This window comes from Lynx canadensis, chromosome A2, assembly GCF_007474595.2.
Source record: "Lynx canadensis isolate LIC74 chromosome A2, mLynCan4.pri.v2, whole genome shotgun sequence".
Lineage (NCBI taxonomy): Eukaryota > Metazoa > Chordata > Mammalia > Carnivora > Felidae > Lynx > Lynx canadensis.
This window is the reverse complement of record NC_044304.2, coordinates 161417964-161439082: the sequence shown is the minus strand read 5'-3', so window position 1 is coordinate 161439082 and position 21119 is coordinate 161417964. Positions and strand designations below refer to the sequence as shown.

Sequence of the window (21119 nt, the reverse complement as noted above, 5' to 3'; positions counted from 1 at the left end):
TATCTAGCACTGAGCACCTAAAACCCTTGGAATTTCGTAAGTGATGAAGGTGTCTTGATACTCACAACAAACCCCTTTGAATCTTACCTGAGTTTGTGCAAATGAAGTGACTTGGGAAAGCACCTATGGATGGGGCCAGTTCCTGGGGGAACTAATATTGGGATTAGAAGGGTTGGAACTTGCAGACCCTCCCTGTCCCCTGCGTCTGGGGAGGGAGTGGGGCTGGAGATACGGAGTTCAGTCATGCTAACCTAAGGAAGCCTCTGGAGAAACCCAGAAGGGCTGGGTTGGTGCCCACAAGGAGCTGCCGGGAGATTGCTGCCGCCCCCCCCCCCCCACAGTGGAAGCCCCGCCCCCTTTCCACGTGCCTCACCCCGTGCATCTCTTCTATCTGGCTCTTCCTGAGTTACATCCTTTTATAACAAACTGGTAACCTAGTAAAGAAACTGTTAGCCTGCGTTCGGTGAGCTGCCCTAGCAAATGAATTGAAACCAAGAAGGGGATCATGGGAGCCTACAGTCTGTAGCTAGTTGGTAGGAGCTCAGGTGACAATCTGGACTTGCAGTTGGCATCTGAAGTAGGGTGGGACAAATCTCTCCAGGTAGCTCGAGGTAGCATTGAGTTAAATTGTAGGACGGCCAGTTGGTGTCGCCACACATTTGGTGACCAGAAGTATCCAAAGTGCAGTACCATTCGGAGAGTATTGTGTGTAGTGAAAATAGTTTCTGTCCACACAGAACTGCACTGGCAAGTTCAAAGTTACTATTTTCCAGTTTTTCTTACAGAATTTACTCTTGTATTTAAAGAAATGAAATAGTTTTCTTCACCATTTGTCTGGTGTCATTTGTTAGCTGCTAACAGCATGCAACCAAATACTGGCTGTACCATACACATTTTCTGGAAAGGAAATTTCTTCCCACTGTTGGTTGCCTCAGTCTTCACCCATTAGGACTATTCAGATAAAGGGTGAGATGTTCGCCTCCTTACCCTGTGTAAAGAGGCCTTCTGTGCTAGTGAAAATACCAGTATTTAACTCTGGACTCCCAAAGTGCTGTGTTTCCTGGCCCCAGAGTCAGAGGCCTAGATGGTGGGTGCTCGTCCTAGCCTTCTCTTTCTCCTCTGCCACATGGAAGTGCTGGGATGGAAGTCTTTTTTCCTGCTTAAAAACCTTTGTGTCACTGTGGAAATTCCAGGGCGGTAACTGCAGGGATTATATGATGGGTTTCCCTGCAGTTGATGAATTCCTTATAGCATTTCCATAGATATTTGGAGGCTGAAAAAGAGATTTTTTTCCCCCCAGGGCGTTAAATATTAGTGATAAGTGATGTTATACTCATAAATTAGATAGATAACATATATGTTTGGTGAAACGTACTGAAAGATATCATTCGTTGTAAATGATGCTGTAAGGTTACCTGGTACCTTAATATAGAACCTCAGCAGTATAGTTCTATTCGTGAGAAACCTTAAGTGTAGGAAAGCCATGGAAATGTTTGTAGCCCCTAACTACCCCTACCTACCTCCTTGACTTCCATCTTGTCCCGAAACTACTATCATTCTTAGCAGGAAAATGAACGTTAGGGCCGAGATGAGCCAGAGGAGTTTCTGAAGGGTCTCACTCAATGAAGACTCCTGTGGGTGTCCATAGATGAAAGCGATGGCACTCGCACACGTTTTATCCCCCTGTGGTGTACGTGCAGGTGCCGAAACTGCCAGATAATGGTCACTTGGCTTGCAGGATGCCTGGAAATTCTGAGAGGTTCTGCACACGGTTTGGGCTTAGTAGTTTGAACTCCCCAGTCTTTTTTTTTTTTTTTTTTTTTTTTCAATTCAGAATTATTAAGATGATGTTTTTAAGTAATCTCTACACCCAAGATGGGGCTGAAACTCACAACCCCGAGATCAAGAAAGAGTTGCACGCTCCACCAACTGAGCCAGCTGGGTGCCCCAAAGAAAACTTTAATTTCTGAGTGTCACTTTAATCTGTTTTATAAAGTTGAAGCAGCTTCTTTACAATATTTATGATAGTTCAATTCTCTAATTGGTTTAAATTTATGGAACTTTTTTTTTTTTTAAGTAATCTCTACATGCAGCATGGGGCTCGAACTCATGACCCAGAGATCAAGAGTTGGATGCTCCACTGACTGAGCCAGCCAGGCACCCCCTCCAGTTGGTTTAAATTTAGATGGCCGTTTCTTTTCTAAGACTTGTCTTTGTAAACTGATAGCCTTTTCAGATAAACACAGGAATGCTGGTCTGTAAGCCTCCATGTTGAACTTCGAGTTTAGTTTAGTCTTCTGCTAGAGGAGGAGAGTGATCTTATTTTTGTGGAAAATGCATTAGTTTAGGGTCTACTCACATTCGCTGTAACAATCAAGTCAGTGTTTTCTATTCAGCCAAGATGCCACGTTACCGTAATTTTTCTGAGCCTTTTGACAGTACTGTGCATTTTTAGTATTACTTAAACCAGGGCTACAAATGAGATACGTGTTTTTGCCCTTATTTCTCTCTCTCCGTAGCCACTGGCTCATCTGTTTCCTCAACACTTGAACACAAATGCTGTTCATGATACTTGCTTATCTGTAGTTGCATGTCCGAGTGGTCTGCTAAAGTTTAGGCACCAAGATGCCTGTTGCAACACGGTGTTTAGATTTTCAGAATGCTCCATAAATTCTGGTTGATAATAGCTCTCATTTCTGGCTTTCCCAGGTCCTTCAAACAGAAGTTGTGGAAGTTTCTTCTGCTAGTGTTTTGCGTGTCGTTTGGGTGGAATGCTTGTGTCCAGCAGTAGTGAGCTTGCATATTTTTGTCATTTTTCTCCTTTCTAAATACAAGTAGAGGCATCCTAGGAATTGAAAAGGTCCCTGGAACAAGATTTTTATTTTATCTTTCTTTTATGGGAGCAGGGTGAAGTGTGAGTATGTGGGGCATTGGTTGGTAGGACGAGGTGGTTTTAGGTAGCTGGAGGGTCAGAAGAGTGACCGTGACCATTGATGATGCTTTCTTACAGTGGTGAAGGGTAGGACAGACAGATGGGTGAAAATAAGCAATTTCTTTATAATGCATCTTGCTAGACATAGGCCTCTCAAGTTTGAAAATAAGCAGTTTCTTTAAAATGCATTTTGTTAGACCTTAGTCTCTTAATTTGGCACAGACGAATGCCAAATCTTACCGTTTAGGTTCCATAGTTTGGCAGGGCAAAGTATCCCTCATTAAATATTCGTCACGTGGATTTTTGTTTTTAGTTGCAAGAACGGTGATTTCTAGGCCTTCGTTCTTGTAAGTGTGTCTTTTAGAAGTATGTAATTGGAATACATTGTCCATTCTAGGTGCTTTGCGAGGCAAATGGAAAGGAAGGGATTGTTAGGGTTCTGATTCATACGGTGTCTGGATGTACTTACGGTGGCTGTTCTCAAAGCACGGTCTGTGGACCTCAGAGGGTCTGTGAAGTCATCTTTGTAAAATACTAAAATGTCATTTGCCTCTTTCTTTTCCTTCCGTCCTTTCTTCCTTCCTTCCTCGTGTTGACATACGCAACTGTGGTGGAGAAGCAATAGTGGGTAAAAACCACGGGCACCTTAGAGCTAAACAAAACAAAACAAAACACCAAAAAGTTACAGAGAATGTCAAGTCGCTGATTTTATTAACTCTGATCCTGAGTGTGCATGTGTTAAATATCCTGTTGCACAGGATGGGAACGTGTAAAGTGCTGTGGACCAAAGTATGCCGGGTCTGGCCTCCAGGACGAGGACGGCGCTGACCTGATCGAGTTGCAGGCTGCATTGGCCGCTTTTTTCACGGAGAACATTTTTACTTGAAAGAGGGGTTGACAGACAGACTAAGATTATTCAGACAGGTATTTGGCAAACATTTTTCAGGGAGGGGAGCCTGTCCTTCAAGGAGAACAACAACTGTATTTGTCGCCGATGATAATGTTTGACCTTTCAAGCAAAAATTAGAATTTTCAGAAAATGTGTATCTGTCACCGAGCTTGACAGCTTCCCAGTAAATACTTAATAAAAAGACTTTTTTGATGAGCTCAGTGGCTTTACCAAATACGATTTTTGGAAATAGGTCAATTCCTGGAAAATCTGCATGACCCTGTGGACCAGTATTTCTCAGATGGGGGATGATGTTAAGGAACTACCACTGCTTGTGGAAGAATAGTGTGGTCTTGAGGACAAGTACTTAGGAGGTTGAAACTCAACTAGCTACTTTTTTCATAGGACAGTTTAAGTGTAATGAGATCCACAATGACCTCAAGGCTGTTCAGACACTTCCATTTTCTAGCTAAATACCTGTTTGGAAATGGATTTTCTTCATAGTCTTCAACCAAACCAGCATTGTAACAGATTGGATGCAGAAGCAGATAAGATCCAGCTGTCTTCTTTTAAGACAGATATTTTAAAAATTGGCAAAAATGTAGAACCATACACTTGCTGACTTTTTTTTAACAGAAAATAGTTTTTTAATTAAAAGGTGTTATTTCAATTAACATGTAATAACCTTGCTATTATTTTTAAATGAGTTGATTTTTTTTTAAGTTATTTATTTTGAGAGAGAGGGCGTGAATGAGGAGGGGTGGAGAGAGGGGGAGAGAAAGAATCCCAAGCAGCCCCTGCACTGTCAGCACGGAGCCCGACGTGGGCTTGAAACCATGGACTGTGAGATCATGACCTGAGCTGAAGTCAGATGCTCAACCTGCTGAGCCACCCATGTGCCCCAAATGAGTTGGTGGCTTAAAAATTTCTCAGGTTGTAATTTCTTTCTCTCTTTCTTTAATGTTTTATTATTTTTGAGAGAGAGCAGACAGAGGTGTGAACAGGGGGAGGGACAGAGAGAGAGGGAGACGCAGAATCCGAAGCAGGCTCTAGGCTCTGGGCTGTCAGCACAGAGCCTGACAGGGGGCTCGAACTCACAGACCGTGAGATCATCACCTGAGCTGAAATCAGGTGCTTAACCAGTGAGCCACCCAGGCGCCCCTCAGGTTGTAATTTCTAAGATGCTGGTACCTGCAGTTAGAGCCCGATGAACTAAAGGGGTCCTGAGACCAGATGCTTGAGAAGAAAGGTGTGTATGTTTCCTGTGAACCTTCCTGTGAAGGGTCCATCATTCTCTCTGCTGGGGACAACCCTGTGAGTAATTAATGTCTCAATCTGCATCATAAGTGCCAAATTCTTTGTCATCTAGATGGCTCACTTAAGGCCTTAACCTCTTTTGATCTGTCCTTTTCCTTCTCCTGTAAGTACAATCTGATTTTATTTTAGAATGTCTCTTGGTATCTTTTTTCTGCATTCACATTGCCGTTAACCCAGTCAGAGCACATAGTGCTCTATTCCTGAATTACTTAAGTGCCCCGGATTTTCCTAATATGTTCTTGGAACTCGAGTGTTAAATGGAATCTGAGAGTTGACTTGACTTTAATTTTGTTTATATATTCCCTGGAGATGTTACAGATAAAACTTCTTACGGTAAAACCAAAGCAGAGTTAGAAATTAAATAGGGTCAGATGAGCACGTATTTAATGATACTGTTTGGTTAAACTGAATAGCCAACATTAGAGCTTGTACAGAATGCTGTAGCCTCAGGACCAGTTTTACAAATCTGTTTCTTTAATTTGGCTTGATATAACGCTAACACAGATAATGAATATTTGCTAAATATATTTTATAAAATGGTGTGTTAACTTTTTATTCGGGATAATCAGACCTAGTAGTTAACCTGAACAGTGGCACCTGGCAATCCTTGAATGCCATCTTTAATGTCAGTGGAAAAGCCTATCAGGCTGTGTTGATCACTGGAGAATTGTAGAGTAACTGAAATCTACATCGGATAAATACTTAACTCCAATTATTTGGGAATCTCTCCGGGGAAATTTCCTTAAGTGTTTTAGCCCAGGTTCCTTTTTTTTGTCAGCTGACCACCCCTGTCTTTGGTTTGGGCGCTTTCATAGCACTTAACACTATCTTACATACTAAACATTTCACTTTGTTTTTTGATCATTTCCATCCAAGTAGATTTTAAGTTCATGGGTTGCAGATTTTTGTCTGTTTTGTTTACTGCTAATTCTTCAGTTTCTGCAATAGTACCCGGTATGTGTTAGATGTTCACTAAGTGTGTGTTGAATGAGTGAATGTATATTAACACTTCTCTCTGTTCAAATTCTAAACTCAAATGCTCTTTTCTCTGTGTAATGTGCTTAATGCTGTCTTCGCAGCTGGGGCAAAGATCTGTTTTTCTGGCTGTCTTAAGCACACCTAAACTGGACTTGAATTGTATAGAATCCTTTTGGTTCGTCTGATCAGTGCATGTGTATCAGAGCACAATTACTTTCCTTGGTTCAGATTCTGTAGTTCTATTAGTGCAGCCTAAATGTGCATTATCTTTTTAAGTAGACATCATCTTAAAGCTTTTATGGAGTTTTTTTTTTTCTTCCTTTTAAATTGTTCAAATACAAGGTTATCTCAGTTTTAAAATAGTACAATTATATGTGGGAATCTTCCCCTCAATTTTGTTTGAAGTTAAGGTTCATAAAAGTACCGGTTGCCCTTGATTACTGCCTGTTCTTTTTAACTTTGTTTTCAAATTAGTTCTAATCATTTTTTTGTTGTTTTTCCTATTTAACATTTTACATCGGATTTTAATACTTTTTAATGTATTTTTGTTCTGTTTATCATTTTATTTATTTATTTTTTTTTTTTGAGAGAGGCTGTGCAATTGCACAGGGAAGGGGCAGAGAGAATCCCAAGCAGGCTCCACACCATGCCCAGCGCAGACCCCTCCCTCGTGGGGCTCAATCTCATGATTGTGAAATCATGACTTGAGCTACCCTGATGTCCCTGTTTAGCATTTTAAAAAGTGGATGTCATTTTGTTTGTGTGTTTAAGGTTTTGTTATTAAGTAATCTCTATACCCCACCCTACGTGGGGCTCAAATTTATAATTCTGAGCTCGACAGTCACATGTTCCACCAGCTGAGCCTGCAGGCTACCCAAAAGTTGATGTCATTAAAAAATTTTTTAAAAAATGTTTTTATTTATTTTTGAGACGGAGGGAGACAGAGCATGAGCAGGGGAGGGGCAGAGAGAGAGGGAGACACAGAATCCAAAGCAGGCTCCAGGCTCTGAGCTGTCAGCACAGAGCCTGACGCGGGACTTGAACTCATGGACTGTGAGATCATGACCTGAGCTGAAGTCGGATGCTTAACTGACTGAGCCACCCAGGCGTCCAAGTCGATGTCATTGTAAAAGTGAATGTCTTTATATTTGGTTGTTGTAGAACTTAATTCTCTCTTTCTTTCTTTGTGTGTGTGTGTGTGTGTGTGTGTGTGTGTGTTTTAAAAACTTTATTTTGGAATAACTAGATTTCGGTAACCCTGGTACATTTGTCAAGATGTAGAAAGCAACATCAGTATGATACCGTTAATTAAACTAGAGACTTTATTTGGATTTTACCAGTTTTTCCACTGATGTTTGTTTTTTTTCTGTCCCAGGATCCAGGCCAGAGACCATACCACACTGAATGATCTTAGGGCCTGCCACATCTGTGACGGTTCCTCAGACTCTCCTTGCTTTCAAGTCCTCTTGATAGTTTTGAGGAATATTGGTCAAGTATTTTGCAGAAATGTCCTTTGTTTGGGTTTGTCTGATTTTTGTTTTTCTTTCTCCTGCTCTAGACTGAGGGCTATGGGCTGTGAGGTTTGGGGAAGGATACCACAGAAGTGACATCCCTTCTCATCACAATCGCGTTACATTGTGCATGACGACCGCGTGCTCTCCCGATCTTTTAACCATAATCACTTGAGGGTGGTGCCTTCGGGCTTCTGTGCTTGACCTTACTGTTTCCTGCGCCATACTCCTCCTGTGGCAGCCAGTTACTGAGTCCAGCCCGTGCTCACGGAAGAAGGGACCTGAGCTCTCCCTCTCCTGTTACAGAATTATTATTATTTGGAATTCCTTGTAAGGGAGATTCCCCCCCCCCCCATTAATTTATTAACCACTTATTTCTGTCATGGACTCATGGATACTTATTTTGTTAATTCGGTTACTCTAATCCCATTGTGATTTAGTTTGCTACTCAGATTCCAGCTTTGGCTGAGCAGACCGTACCCAGCCTGAGTCCTTGCAGACCGGGGGGGGGGGGGGGGGGGGGTGGCCTGAGACGGAGTCTTGACTGGTTTGGCTCCGGGTTTCTCGCTCACCGTCTTCCCTTCCTTTCATAGGACACACGGTCTTTATTTCCCCTCAGCAGGAGATCTGCTTCTCGGGCAATTAATTTTGTCTTACCAAGAGTAACATCGACATGTCGCTCTAAATTCTCTTTGTATCTGTCTCCTTCTTACCTGCAAATCTTAATTACTGTTAACTTATATTTGAGTTTATTAAAACAGTGGATTTTTAACTTAGAAAAATAAATGAAATTGGGCCTCCTGGCCAGCTCTTGATCTTGGGGTCGTGAGTTCAAGCCTCAACGTTGGCTGAGAGTTTAACTTGGAAAAAAATAAAATAAATGAAATTGTTAATGAGACAGCCGCCCTCAAAGCATTTTAAACATAAAAGCACTATTGAAGACTGGCAGTTTTTCAAAATGGGCAATTTTATGGCATTCTTACTCAAGTAAAAAGACATTCTAGTTAGGGAAGGACATCAAGAATATTGTCGTCGTCATATTTAAATTTTGTTAGGTTTGGATTTGACATTATTGAGTCTGGTAGTCCGTAAAGAGTCGAGTTAGTGCTATTAATTTAGTTAGGGAGGATAAGTAGTACATGTAGTTTATTATTTAGTTTTCTTAAGACAAGTAGAAACAGAACCGGGCAAGACTAACTACATGGCTAGTGCCTTGATTCAGCAAATCACTTAGGAATGAAGAACCTTTAAAGAGAGGCATCGGGGGAACAGAAAATGCCTAGGGAACTTCTTTTTTTTAATTCCTTGTCCTTGACTGAGTAAGGAGGGAGGGGCAGGGATACCATCTTCAGTAAAGGGCCCTCGCAGGTTGGACCCGGGGGACAGGAACGCTGGTTCTTTGGGCTGTGTGTCCTGTCCCCAGAGAGGTGGAGACGTGTGTCCTGGCATGTCGCAGGAGCTGTACAGACCAGAGGATGGAGGAGGCTCCTTACCAGGTGGGCAGCAGAGCCCCACTGTTGTAACTGGGCCCTCTGGTGATGCCCTCACCGTGACCGCGAGGAGATGCTCACCAGAACACATCTGTTAATTCGGTCAGGGTTGTGCGCGTACCTTCCACACGAGAATGTGTCTCAGGCCCCTCTGTCTCACGTGGCAGGAAAACCCGAGCCGAACTGGTTTACGACCCCCCAAAAAAGGAGGGCATTTCTTGGCTCGTGTAACTGAGGTTCTGGAGTTGGTTCGGCAAAGCTCGCCTGGTTCAGGTCTCAGTGAGGTGACGAGAGCCCAGGTCGCGGCTTTGCGTGTCTCTTCCTTTGCCGTTACTGACTCCATTTTTTGCAGGCTCTTTTCAAGCGTGCGGGTTTGCTTCCAGGGTTGTTTGGTAGCGTCCATCCAGGTTCGAGTCTCAGTGGAGGAGTGAGCATTCTTGTCCCTGCTTGGGAGGGAGCCTCCTGAGATTTTCCCTGTGACCAGACCGGTCTGGTCACGTGTCCGGACTGTGTGCCGGGAGCGGTGGGCTGCTGGGAAGGTCCGGAGCAAGTGAGCTGATGCCGGGTGGCAGAACAGCGCCACGTCTGCTCTAGGGGGACAGCTGGATGCCGGGGCTTGTGTTCCGAATATCGGGGTTTGGTTGATTCGTACAATAGCCTCGAGACTATGTAATTTTCCTTGATTTTATTTAACCTATAAGTAGGTAGGCTATTCTGTAAGGTTTTGCTGCATTGTATTACGGTTTCGACGGTCTCCTGCCATGATCGGGTCTGTCTTTTGAATTAAAGAATACCTGTTGTTTTGGTTTTACTGCATATAGGTAGAATCCTGTTTTAGTGACCACAGCTGTACTCTCTGTTTTGAATGAGAGAAGCTATTCATATTCTGGATAAAAGTCATATAGTACCATTTCACCTATGGAACTAAACAGATCTGTGAGAAATTCATAAATTGTATGTATTCGCAAATCCTCATCCATTTAGTGCCATGTCATTTATTTTTTAAAGTTTCAAGTTTGTTTATTTTGAGAGAGAAAGAGGGCCCTCAAGCAGGGGAAGGGCAGAGAGAGGGAGAGAGAGAGAGAATGTCAAGCAGGCTCCGTGCTGTGAGTGCATCGCCTGACTCGCTCAAAACCACGAACCGAGAGGTCGTGACCTGAGCCCAAGTCAAGTTGGACGCTCAACGGCCTTAGCCCCCCAGGCACCCTGCCGTGTCATTTTCACATAGGTTTCTTTCTGCTGATGTATGAATATTTGGAACTGTAGCTTAATATTTGGCTGGGCGTGGTTGTGGTGGAAAACAGTTGGAAATCTGATCCGAGGCTGCCACTCGCTGGGAAGGGTGAGGGCCGCCTGACATCTGGAGGCTCACTACTCCGTTTTTCTGCGTGTGTTTGGTGCTGGCGGCCAGCTGTGAGGTACTGATGTTACCCTTAGTTTGGTAAAGATCTGTAAGGTCACGTCAACTTCCTTAGTAAAAAGAATTCCAGAAGCTCCTGGTCGTATGCTCCGGACCTGTTGATGGGTGGGACATCTGGACCATAGGGTCCTAATTGTCTCTGAGACTCATCTCCTTGGGGGTTTCTCTGGAGTGGGGCACAGGAACTGTGCCCCTGCGTGGAAAGTCCTGCCCTTTTCCTACCTGGGCACAGCTGGACTCTGAGCAGTTCCCGGTCAGCATGCGTTAATAGACCTGTTGTCTGCGTTTGTTTTAAAATGTACTTGCCAGGCACACAGCCAGGCTCTGCGATTTTACAAATGAATAAAAATGGTTCTTGCTACTGAAGAACTTACAGTGGGGATGTGTTGGATTGAAAAACATGAAAATAGGATTTTAATATGTTGTAAATGCTGTGATAGTGGGAGAGGGTTTATTTTTATATAAACGTTCTTATAAATGGTGCCTTAATTTTATTAACTTTTTAGTGGACCAGCCTGTTTATCCCTGTGCTTTCAAACAGTCCAAACATTTTTAGATTTGTTTCTTAGATTGTTATTCAGAGGTCGTGATCCTTGTATTTGGATAATCTCCTGTAAGTGAATTACCATAATTTTACCTATTTCTTCTCTATTGGGCGTATGTACCAGACCATCCGGTAGCTTAAAGCCTTCACTGATGTACTTCTTTATTTGGAGGAGTTGTGTGAAATTTATAAACGTGGAAATTTATCCATACATGCTGTCTTACAGAGAGGTTGGTTCCATAATCGATTTTGAAATGTTCTCTTGTTGATCTTGCAACTTGTACATTTATACCTTTGGTCAGAGAGGCTGTTTTATTGTGACATACTTTATCAGAGATAAAGTTACTAATGGTAGAAATGCCATGGAAGGGATTCCAGACTATTCAACAGGAGGATTCTCGGCTGAAAACAGGAAATGGTGATTGATGGAATGATGCCCCTTCACCAGCACTAAAATGTGTACCTTAAAAAAATGAACTGTGGTAGTCCCTGTCTTCACATCAGAAGTGCCATGTTCTGCTGGAACTTTCCTCAGGTGCAGGGGTGCTACCTCCAAGGACCAAGAGTTTGTCAAGGCAGCAGATGGGGGTAGTTGTGATGAGTTATATGAGCTAATGAAAGCAGATAATCCCTTTTAGCTGATGGCTTTCCCTTCTATTCCTAGCCTTTGAAGTGCCGTAAGTCTGAAAAGGATTTGCACCGAGTTACCTGAGCTCATCTGTTAACTGGCAGATAGGAAAGCAGACGATTGCCACCAAGTTTATTTCTCAAATAAAGCCCCCAGTTTCTTCCTGCCTTTGGTGTCTTTCGCTCTGCCCTCAGCAAGCTTTCTGTCTTCCACACTGTGTGCTTTGCCATCAAAGATGGGGTCGCCCTCCTGAGTTCAGTCTTCTCGGGGTTAGGGCTGTTATCTTTGCTCTACGTCAGCAGCCCCAGCCCAAAGGTGAGGTCACACTATCCTTTTCACGTTTATCTCTGTGGCCTGCCTCCAGCTGACTTCTCTCAAGTTCTGAAGCCTGTTTATTCTCCTCATTCCCTCGGTGCTGTAATACGGGGTCCTCAGCTAGTTTGGTGACCGTCTTTGCTCATGGGGCCTGCCCGCTGGCCTGCCCGCCTTCAGAGTCCCGTATCTAGCTGTCCTCTGCTCATACCTTAGGGTCCCTTCCGATTTCTTTTGGCCTTTTGAAATCCAGCCCAACTTTGAAGGTTGAGTTGTCACCTTTGTTGCCCCTTCCCCCCCCCCCCCCCCCCCCCCCCCCCCCCCGCTTTTTCCTGTAAGTCTCAGTGTGTTTTCTTCTTTTCAGCCTTGTTGGGTGGGACCTAAGTTCCCTAAGGGCAAGTTCTGTGTCTTTGTGTAGTCTCGGTCTGGCCTATCTAGTCTATCACGCGCTTGTCTTGCCGCTCTTTCAGCCTGAGAAATCCACACATCTGCTTTCTTTGTCATCGGTGGGTGACTCTTCTGACAGAAAGTTACCCGCTGACCTTTGGGCTCCCTGCCTTCCTGCAGATCTTGTCTCCTTAGGCGCTTCTCTTTGCCCGAGGGCTTTCTCCGACGGGGAAGTGAAGCCCTGCTCAGTTGTCAGTTGCTCAATCCGGGGCATCATCCCCTCCTATACTTCAGTCTTCCCGAGTTTTCAGCAGTTCTTGTTCCTTTTCTCTCCTCACCAGTGTGGTCTCAGAAGCTGCCCTCACCTCTGTGCCCAGACCGTGTTGCAGCCCCCCAACCTCCTCTCTGCTGGTCTGCTGCTCTTTGCAAAATGTCAGTCTCCCTCTCCCCTTTTATTTATTCTGTGCTTTTCCCTTTGCTCTTAGATAAACTAAAGCAAACGTCCTTCGTGTTACGGCTTGCACCTTGCACCATCTGACAGAGGAACTGTCCTAATCTTTGAAGATAGCAAGTATGATTTCTATTTATTTATATTTAATTTTTTCACAAGTTTGATTTTAATACTTTGAGAAGCAGATGTTCTGGTTTAGACTTAAAATGGGGACTCTGTGTTACGACTTCGGCATCTGGGGAATGATGGTTGTCCCCACATGCAAACTAATTGCTTCCTAGAGCCCGCAACTACAGATAAGGTGGAAGAATTTACTCGGCATTTGCTGCATTTTTTGTTTGCTGGCCGGGACATCCCTCGTGTGAGTAGAGGTGGCACAGGGGGCAAAAGTACAGACTTTTCTCCCTGTGCTGAAGGTGAGAAGCCTGGTTAATTAAAAGTGTGCGGGGAGAATGCTTGAGTTTGCACCAGACGATGTACTGTGTACTTCCTACTGTGAGTGCTGTGTGTATATTTTGCTGTTTCAGATTTCCCTTTTTCAGTTACATTCTTCATTTATGCCTGTAGCTGCTAATTTAATGATCAAAAACTTAAAGTATGTGTCTGTTTTTTTGCTCCAGAAGTCTATAGACTAAAACCCAGCTTGTTCGAGTATTTCTGTAATAGAGTTATTTCCGTAATGGGGTCGATCACGTTTCTGTAAGACGGTTGTCCTTTGGGAGTAGAGAACCTTTGTAACTCAAAACGCCTCTTAAAAGTTGATTAAGAAACGTTTAAACTTTGAATGAAATGTTTTACATTTAACCCTACAGAACGAATGAGCACCCCCCCCTTCTTGGAAGTATCAACAGTGTCATGTATTATTTACTTTGTTTGTTAGTTTGCTGGGGATTGAAACGCAAGTGATCATGTTCAGGGGTTAGATTAGTGATTTAATATGAAACCATTGCTTTTAGAATAATCATGGGCCAGACTGGGAAGAAATCTGAGAAGGGACCGGTTTGTTGGCGCAAGCGTGTAAAATCAGAGTACATGCGGCTGCGGCAGCTCAAGAGGTTCAGGCGGGCTGACGAAGTTAAGGTACAGTTTATCTTTTGTGCAGTGCACCTACGGTTAGGGTCGTTCCCCCTCCCCGCCCCCCAAAGAGAAGTTTCAATTTGCAAAGGGTCCATTTTCAGCCAAGGTCATGTTTATAGTAAAGATAACCGAAGGCTTGGCCAGGGCTTGATGTCTTAATTAGCATAAGATTGTTACAGGCACCGTAAGTGAATGGAAAGCTGTAATAAGGGCTGTTCATGCTTAGATCACGTCTTTTTTTATTATTGTTTGCATTGTGTAGACTTGGACCCCCATACAAAGGAATGTGTTTCATGGTTTTGTTTCTAAAGTCATTGTGACTTCGTTTTATATCATGTTGACAAAATAATAGGTGTGGTGTGTTTGTGTTACTCGAATGTGGGGAAACTACAGTTTAGTGTAAAATCTATATGTGTTTGCAGGAATGCTCCTGATATTTTTGAGAAATCACTAGATTTTAACCTGCTTTGGAGATAACTACCAATTTTCTAACAATGAACAATTTCTTCTCCTCCTCCATTTTTTTAAAGAGTATGTTTAGTTCCAATCGTCAGAAAATTTTGGAAAGAACGGAAATCTTAAACCAAGAATGGAAACAGCGAAGGATACAGCCTGTCCACATCCTGACTTCTGTGAGCTCATTGCGCGGGACCAGGGAGGTTGGTTAACTCACGCACTGGAGTGATTATCAGTGCATTCTGGTTTTTGCTGTTGGAATGTTGGCTGGTTATTGATAGGAAGTCACTCACTTCTGGAAGTCCATCTGTTCACTGCTTTCTTTTTAATGTGCAACTAACTGTTGGTGGCTGCCTTAGGTAACACTACGAGCTACTCCTGTAAGAGAGCTGTAGCGTTTAGAATATATTTCACTGTTACCAGGTAGATTCGTAGATTTTTATAGGATTGTGGATTTTAAAAAGTTTTTAAACTAAATACTCTTTAATGTCCTCATCAGATCACTATTTAGAGCAAGGCTTTCTGACTCGTAGTTATCTTTTTTCTGCCCCTTAGTGTGAATTAGCCATGCTACAAGAAATGTTTCCTTTTCATGCATATTCACGCACTAAGAAAGTTTTGTTATTGGAACATTTTGTTCAAATTCTAAGGCTCTCTAAGAATTTTAAATTCAGTGTTGAGAGATCAGAAGTCCTTTTATATAGCATTTCTAAATGAAGAAAGTAGATCTTAATCCTATTTTCAAAAGAAGGTAATAAACGTATGGCAGATTTTATAATTAAATGACACATGAGACACAGTGGCAGCAAAATGAGAAGAAAATGGCAGAAGCTTAAAAACTGTAGAACCCAGTCAGTAGGGTTTTATGCAAAGCATTTGGTTTAAGTACCTGTTTATATAGGAGAAGATGGCATAGGAGGTGGAATGCTATTTGAAAGGGCATCAAAACAGAAAGAAGGAAGAAAGCGCTTTGGAGTTTATTAAGTTACACCGTGCAGTGGGTAATTGTTTATCTGAATGTCTAGACATGGAAAAAGCATCTAGACAGTGGGCTCTGTTCAGTGAGGTTATGATATTTATGAAATACTGTAATAAACAAGAATTTGCTACCGCGTGAGACCTGTTGAGATTGTGACACACTGGCTTCAGAGCAACTTGTCGGTGCTGTCACAGTAGCCCAGTCCTAGTGACTGGGTCATGGTGTGGTGGTCTCGGTGGTGACACATGACTTGGAATGATTCTTAGTCATTTATTCATTTTGCCAGGTGACTCCTCTTTAAAGCCTGGGCTCGCAGTTGTGTAGATAAATATCATATGCTGCTAACACCTTCCGCACCATCTGGGATAGGTCAGGGCCCGTGTGTTAGGGGTAAATGACTTCTATTCATATATTAAGGGTGAAAGGAATTCGTTTCTATGCTAGTCAGAATGTTCTCAAAAGGAATAAGGATGGGGCTTCTAAGTAATTATGTGAAAGTTTTGTCTGGTGACCTTTTGGAAACTTTGAGGTAAAGGAAAAGGAAACCTTGTTCCTTCTCCCCAGAGGAATAGATCTTAGAAATCTGGAGGAGGAAGTAGACACACGGAGTACATGCTTTTTGCCACCCATTGCAAATCTCAAAATGCTACCAAAAGTCCAGCTTTTATTTATAAGTAAAAGTTGATGGCAGTAATGATTTCTGACCCAGTGCTGGGTACTCTGCACACGTGAACCTCATTTAATGTTTGTGATGGTCATCTTATGCTCCCCACCCCCCCACCCCATGAGGACACTGAGCCTTGGAAGACTTCAGTCAGTTTGCTTGCTCTAATGATCTGATGTGGGCCTAGAAGAGTACACTTTGCTCAGACACGTTAAAAAAGGAGTCAAGTTCGCTGTTTATGTCCAAGTTGAATGTTCATGATGTAACCTTAAGTACAGATTATTCAAATGAATACTTACTGATTGAATTTTGCTTTTAATTTTGTCAAATGGAGATAAATTATTGAGTGTAAAGATATCTAACTTTTTAATGTGAGTTTATATGAGAAATTGTAGAAGAAGTTAGCATTTTAATAGAACAAAATTCTTTCTAAACTTAGTGCCCCATGCAGGTTGAGGAAAAACCATTTTCACAAAATAGGATGATGGGAAAGGAGGAAAATCACCCCCAGCCTCAGGAACTCTGTTTTGTTGCCTGGAACTCTGACCCGGTCAAATCTGTTAGTTTTCGAGCTACTCTTGAGAGCTGATTCTGCTTCAAATGATTCATTTTACTTCCCCTTTAAAACCATCATCACTGACATTTGGAAGCTGAACGTTTATTCGGTTTGTGATAAGCTTTTTGGCGTTCTCACAATAAAAATAATAAAATTTTAGGACTGAAAAGGACTTTAATGATCTCTGTCTGATCTCCTTACTTTTAAGATGAGAGTATATCCGTGTTTATCTTTCTTCGGTTTGAGCATTCCCAGCTGTACGTCAATTTCTTTTATATGCTTTAAAAGTTGGGAGTCCGAAGTAGGTCAGAAGCAGGAGGAGAAATAAGAGGTAGTGTTTTGCAAAGACTTTCCTAGTAGTAGGCTTGGCAGAAGTTCAGACTGCAATGTTGCTCCAAACACCTGACGTCTGTGGCCTTCAACATTGGGAAGTGCTGATAACATTGTTTTAATTAGCTGCTTATTTTATAAGCTGATCCTTTGCAAGTGCTGCGTAGTGCTGCGTCTTCAGTTGAAATCTTTTGTGGCCTGAACACCATTCAATGACAATTTTCAGTTTTTCACTCAAGTCTTAGACTTCAGTCCCTTCTGTGTTTGTAAAGTAGATGTGTTCAGTTTTAAAACGACAGGTTTTTGTCTGGGTTAATTTAGCGGAGACCGTCTGACACAGGCTGCTGTGACCCGATGGGGTGACCGCCCTCGGCGCCGACTTCAGATCAAGGGGCTCTGCAGTTGCACTTAGAGGCCACATCTTCCATGTGCCGTTTTCTTAGCGTGTGTCCCGAAGGCGCTTGCGGCCGCTCACTTTCCGGCGTCGAGGTTATAGAGCCTGTGCGGAAGTGCCCGTCGAACGTTGGCACAGGAGGCGCCCCTAGTTTTTTTTAAAAGTAGTTCTGACTTCTTGAAGACAGTGGCTGTATGTTTGACATTGATCTCCTTTGCCCTTCAGTTAATCTTTTGAAGGAGCTTTCATTTGAAAAATGTCACTAAGAGAAATACACACCAAGGGTTGTGCACCTTACCGATGTAATATGTGGCTGTTTATACAATCAGTTGCTTGTATAGGTGACTTTCATTAGTTTGTCTTCTCAGTCAAAAAACTTGATCTCCTGTAAGCCTTCGCGTCGGTAGTCCTGATCTTTGTCGTGTCTGTTTTCCAGTTTTCATGAAGAAACTGGTTTAGGAGCTACTCTTGTAGTTCTTATAGTGCATTTCTTTTGAACATTTGTCCATTTCTTGCTAAAAACCAGAGGGCGCTTTACTTCATCGATTGTTCATGTTGAGATTTTTATCATCTGTGTGTATTATGACTGAAAGAGGCTTGCGCAAATGACGTGTCTTCTGGCCAAGTGGTAGGATTGGTTTAGTAATTTAAAAATAGCCCGCCAATATGCATTTCCAGATTCTCAGGAGAATTTAATGTTCTTGTAAGAATTTTGTGTCATGTTTACTGATGAAAATGGCGAGAATTTTGTATGTCAATTTAAATGTGGAGCTACTTCAGGATGTCTGACACAAGCAGCATCATTAGAAAGACATCATAGTCTCATTTGTGAAGAGTTAAAAATTTTTAACATTTTTTTTATTTCTGAGAGCGCCAGCGGGGGCAGGGCAGACAGAGGGGGACGGAGGATCTGAAGCTGTCTCTGCGCTGACAGCAGCGAGCATATGCGGGGCTTGAACTCACGAACTGCGAGCTCATGACCTGATCCAAAGTCAGCCGCTCAACCCAGCTAGCCAGGTGCCAGGTGCCCGAAGAGTTAAACAATTTTAACAATTTAACAATTTGATTTTCCTAGTAATATTTGAAATGATTATGAGTTCATCACGTAACATTTAATGTTTACAGATTATTTTTTGGAGGGGGAAGAGGCTTCTATCAAAATAACAGTGTACGTTCTTTTATAGTTTGCAGTTTGGACTTGCTGTTTTTATTGAAGGAGACAAAAACGTGGTCTCTTTAGACATAAACACGTGATTGCATTATTTATTGATCATAATGCACTTTCCTCCGTTAATTGTAAATAGAAATTTAGTTACTGTTTACAAAGATATGCTAGTGTACCTAGTACATAATTTAGCCCTCTTCAGTACACCGTCAACTTTAAATACAGTAACGTGCTTTCTTTCCTTTGTAAATGGAGATTGTGGAACCAGGAGGTCTAGGTTCTCAGCCATTTGAGCAAATATGGTAGCGAGCTGGGTCATTTTTCTCATGTCTTAGAAATAAATGGATGGCTGTCAGTCTGAACATAGCCATCCTTTCTTGTTGCCTCAAGGAACTGGTTTCTAAGTCGCTTTCTGCTGCTTTTGCCTCTCTTGAGTGCGGTGGTGGTGTTTATTTGGAGAGTTCAGTTCTGTCTTCCTTAACTCTGCCAGTCCTTCCCACCATATTAACTTCTCACATCATTTCAGCTTTGCTTTCTGGATTTCTTTTCTTTTCTTCTTTTTTTTTTTTTTTTCCAATATATGAAGTTTATTGTCAAATTGGTTTCCATACTTTCTGGATTTCTTTAGGCTGAAATAGATGGAGCATTTTCTGAAGTGACCATAAAGGAGGCTTTCCTTTTATTTATTATTTTTTTGAAAGGAAACTAATGGGTTTTATAATGCTTTTCCAAAAGGACATTAAAAAAAAAGGTTACTTGAGATGTCGGAGTTTATATTATCAATATGCTGTAATTAAATATATATCATACACTTGATGTATGAGTTTTTTTTAAACTTAAGATTCTCTATCTTATTTGAAAAGTGAGTTTTTCAAAAATGTCAAATGTTATTTTGTGCAACGAATAAACCAGAAGTTGCTTTTAGTTTGCTGGTTTTCAGCTAGAACATTGTGTAAATAGTTGGTATTTTACATACATTGTCACCTTTAGTTGACTACAAAGATCAAGACCAAAAATCGTTGATCTACAAAGACCAGTTCTTTTCCCAAAAACAAGAAAATTTTGTGCAGCCATTTAAAGAACGAGTTGAGCCAGAAGAAGTGCTGTCTAGCTTGCATTGTTAAAAATTGTTATTGCTCTGAAGAAATAAGAGAAATAAGATTTTATTAGACCTTGAACTTCTGGGATAACATGGATGACTGAAATTTACTGCTTAGGATTCTGCTTTATCTTCTTTTAATAGATTTTATAAAAGAATACCACTTGAGTACCGTTTGGGGGGGTTGGGCAGAGTTCTCAGCTACCTATATCGATTGAGGCAGCTTTATACCAGGTCACATGAATCTGTTGGGTTAATGAAACTTCATTGTGTCTCTCAAAAAAGGCCATTGCAAAATGACTCTTGAAAATTCAGAGAAACACGGAAATAATATATAAAACAGACGGCAAAAGTTTCTGTAGCACAACCCGGTGTTTGATTTTTTCTGATCTCGTTCTCTATATATGAACATGTTAATAATGAAATATATTATATCATATACAAAAATTATGAATTTTGTATAAATAATTGTCATATATAAATAATACACTATTTTAAGAGGTTTCTGGCCAGGGATGCTGGCTGGCCAGTCAGTCTGAACCAGGATCTTAATATCAGGGTCCTGAGTTCAAGCTCCAGGTTGGGTGTGGAGCTTACTTAAAAAATAAAAGGGTTACTGGCCAGATAAAATGTGCCTGCCAATTTGGGCCATCACTGAAACAAAAAAACTATGTTTTAAAGTAAGTTGATATGGTTACATTAGTTTCAGGTGTATAACCTGTGATTTATCTTCTCTATACCTCATGCTGTGGTCACTACAAGTGTAGTCCCCATCTGTCACCATCATCATTGACGTCAGCCAGTCAGCCAGTATCATTGACGATATTCCCTATGTTGTGCCTTCTATTCCTGTGACTTTTTCCATAACTGGAAGCCTGTATCTCTCCCCCCATCACCCATTTTGCCCATCTTCCCACCCCCACATTTGGGCTGTCACTTTAAATCCTCTGTCCAGGTCCTCATTCTCTAAGAATGCAGTGTTCAGTGTTTGATGACTGGATATAACATCATTTATTGCCCTATTCTTTTTTTTTTTTGAAGGTTTATTAGTTTTGAAAGAGAGGGAGAGTGGGAGCAGGGAGGGGCAGAGAGAGAAAGAGATCCCAAGCAGGCTTCAGGTTTGGCACAGAGCCTGACTTGAGGCTCAACTCACTGACCACACAGGCTCCCTGCCCTATTCTTAATTGATAAACATTTATTTTTTAGTTTTTATTTTTGCAATTAGTATTTTAGCGAATACCCTTCATTGTACATCTTTGTATCATTGAGTAATTTTGTAGAAGTTCCTAGAAAGAATTACTCAGTCAAGAGGATATGCATTAAGTTAAATTTTTTTTTTTTTATTTTAGAATGCAAGGCGGGGAGAAGGGCAGAGGTAGGAGAGAGAGAATCTCAAGCAGGCTCCATTTTCAGTGCGGAGCCCAAAGCTGGGCTCAATCCCACAACCCTCGGATCATGGCCTGAGCCAATCAAGAGTTGGGACACTCAACCGGCTGAGCCACCTAGGCACCCTGCGTATTTAAATTTTTATAGATATTAC

At 41.9% G+C, this 21119-nt stretch overlaps 1 protein-coding gene across 1 annotated transcript in view; it reads left to right on the top strand.

The window, feature by feature from the left end:
• The first annotated feature begins 12408 nt into the window (after positions 1 to 12408).
• The window catches only part of EZH2 (enhancer of zeste 2 polycomb repressive complex 2 subunit), a 42107-nt gene continuing 33396 nt past the window's right edge, over positions 12409 to 21119 (top strand). The window contains 3 exon segments of the mRNA XM_030308687.2: positions 12409 to 12979; positions 13816 to 13939; positions 14467 to 14568. Of these exon segments, the coding sequence (XP_030164547.1) occupies positions 13823 to 13939; positions 14467 to 14568 (219 nt within the window). The 5' untranslated portion in view covers positions 12409 to 12979; positions 13816 to 13822.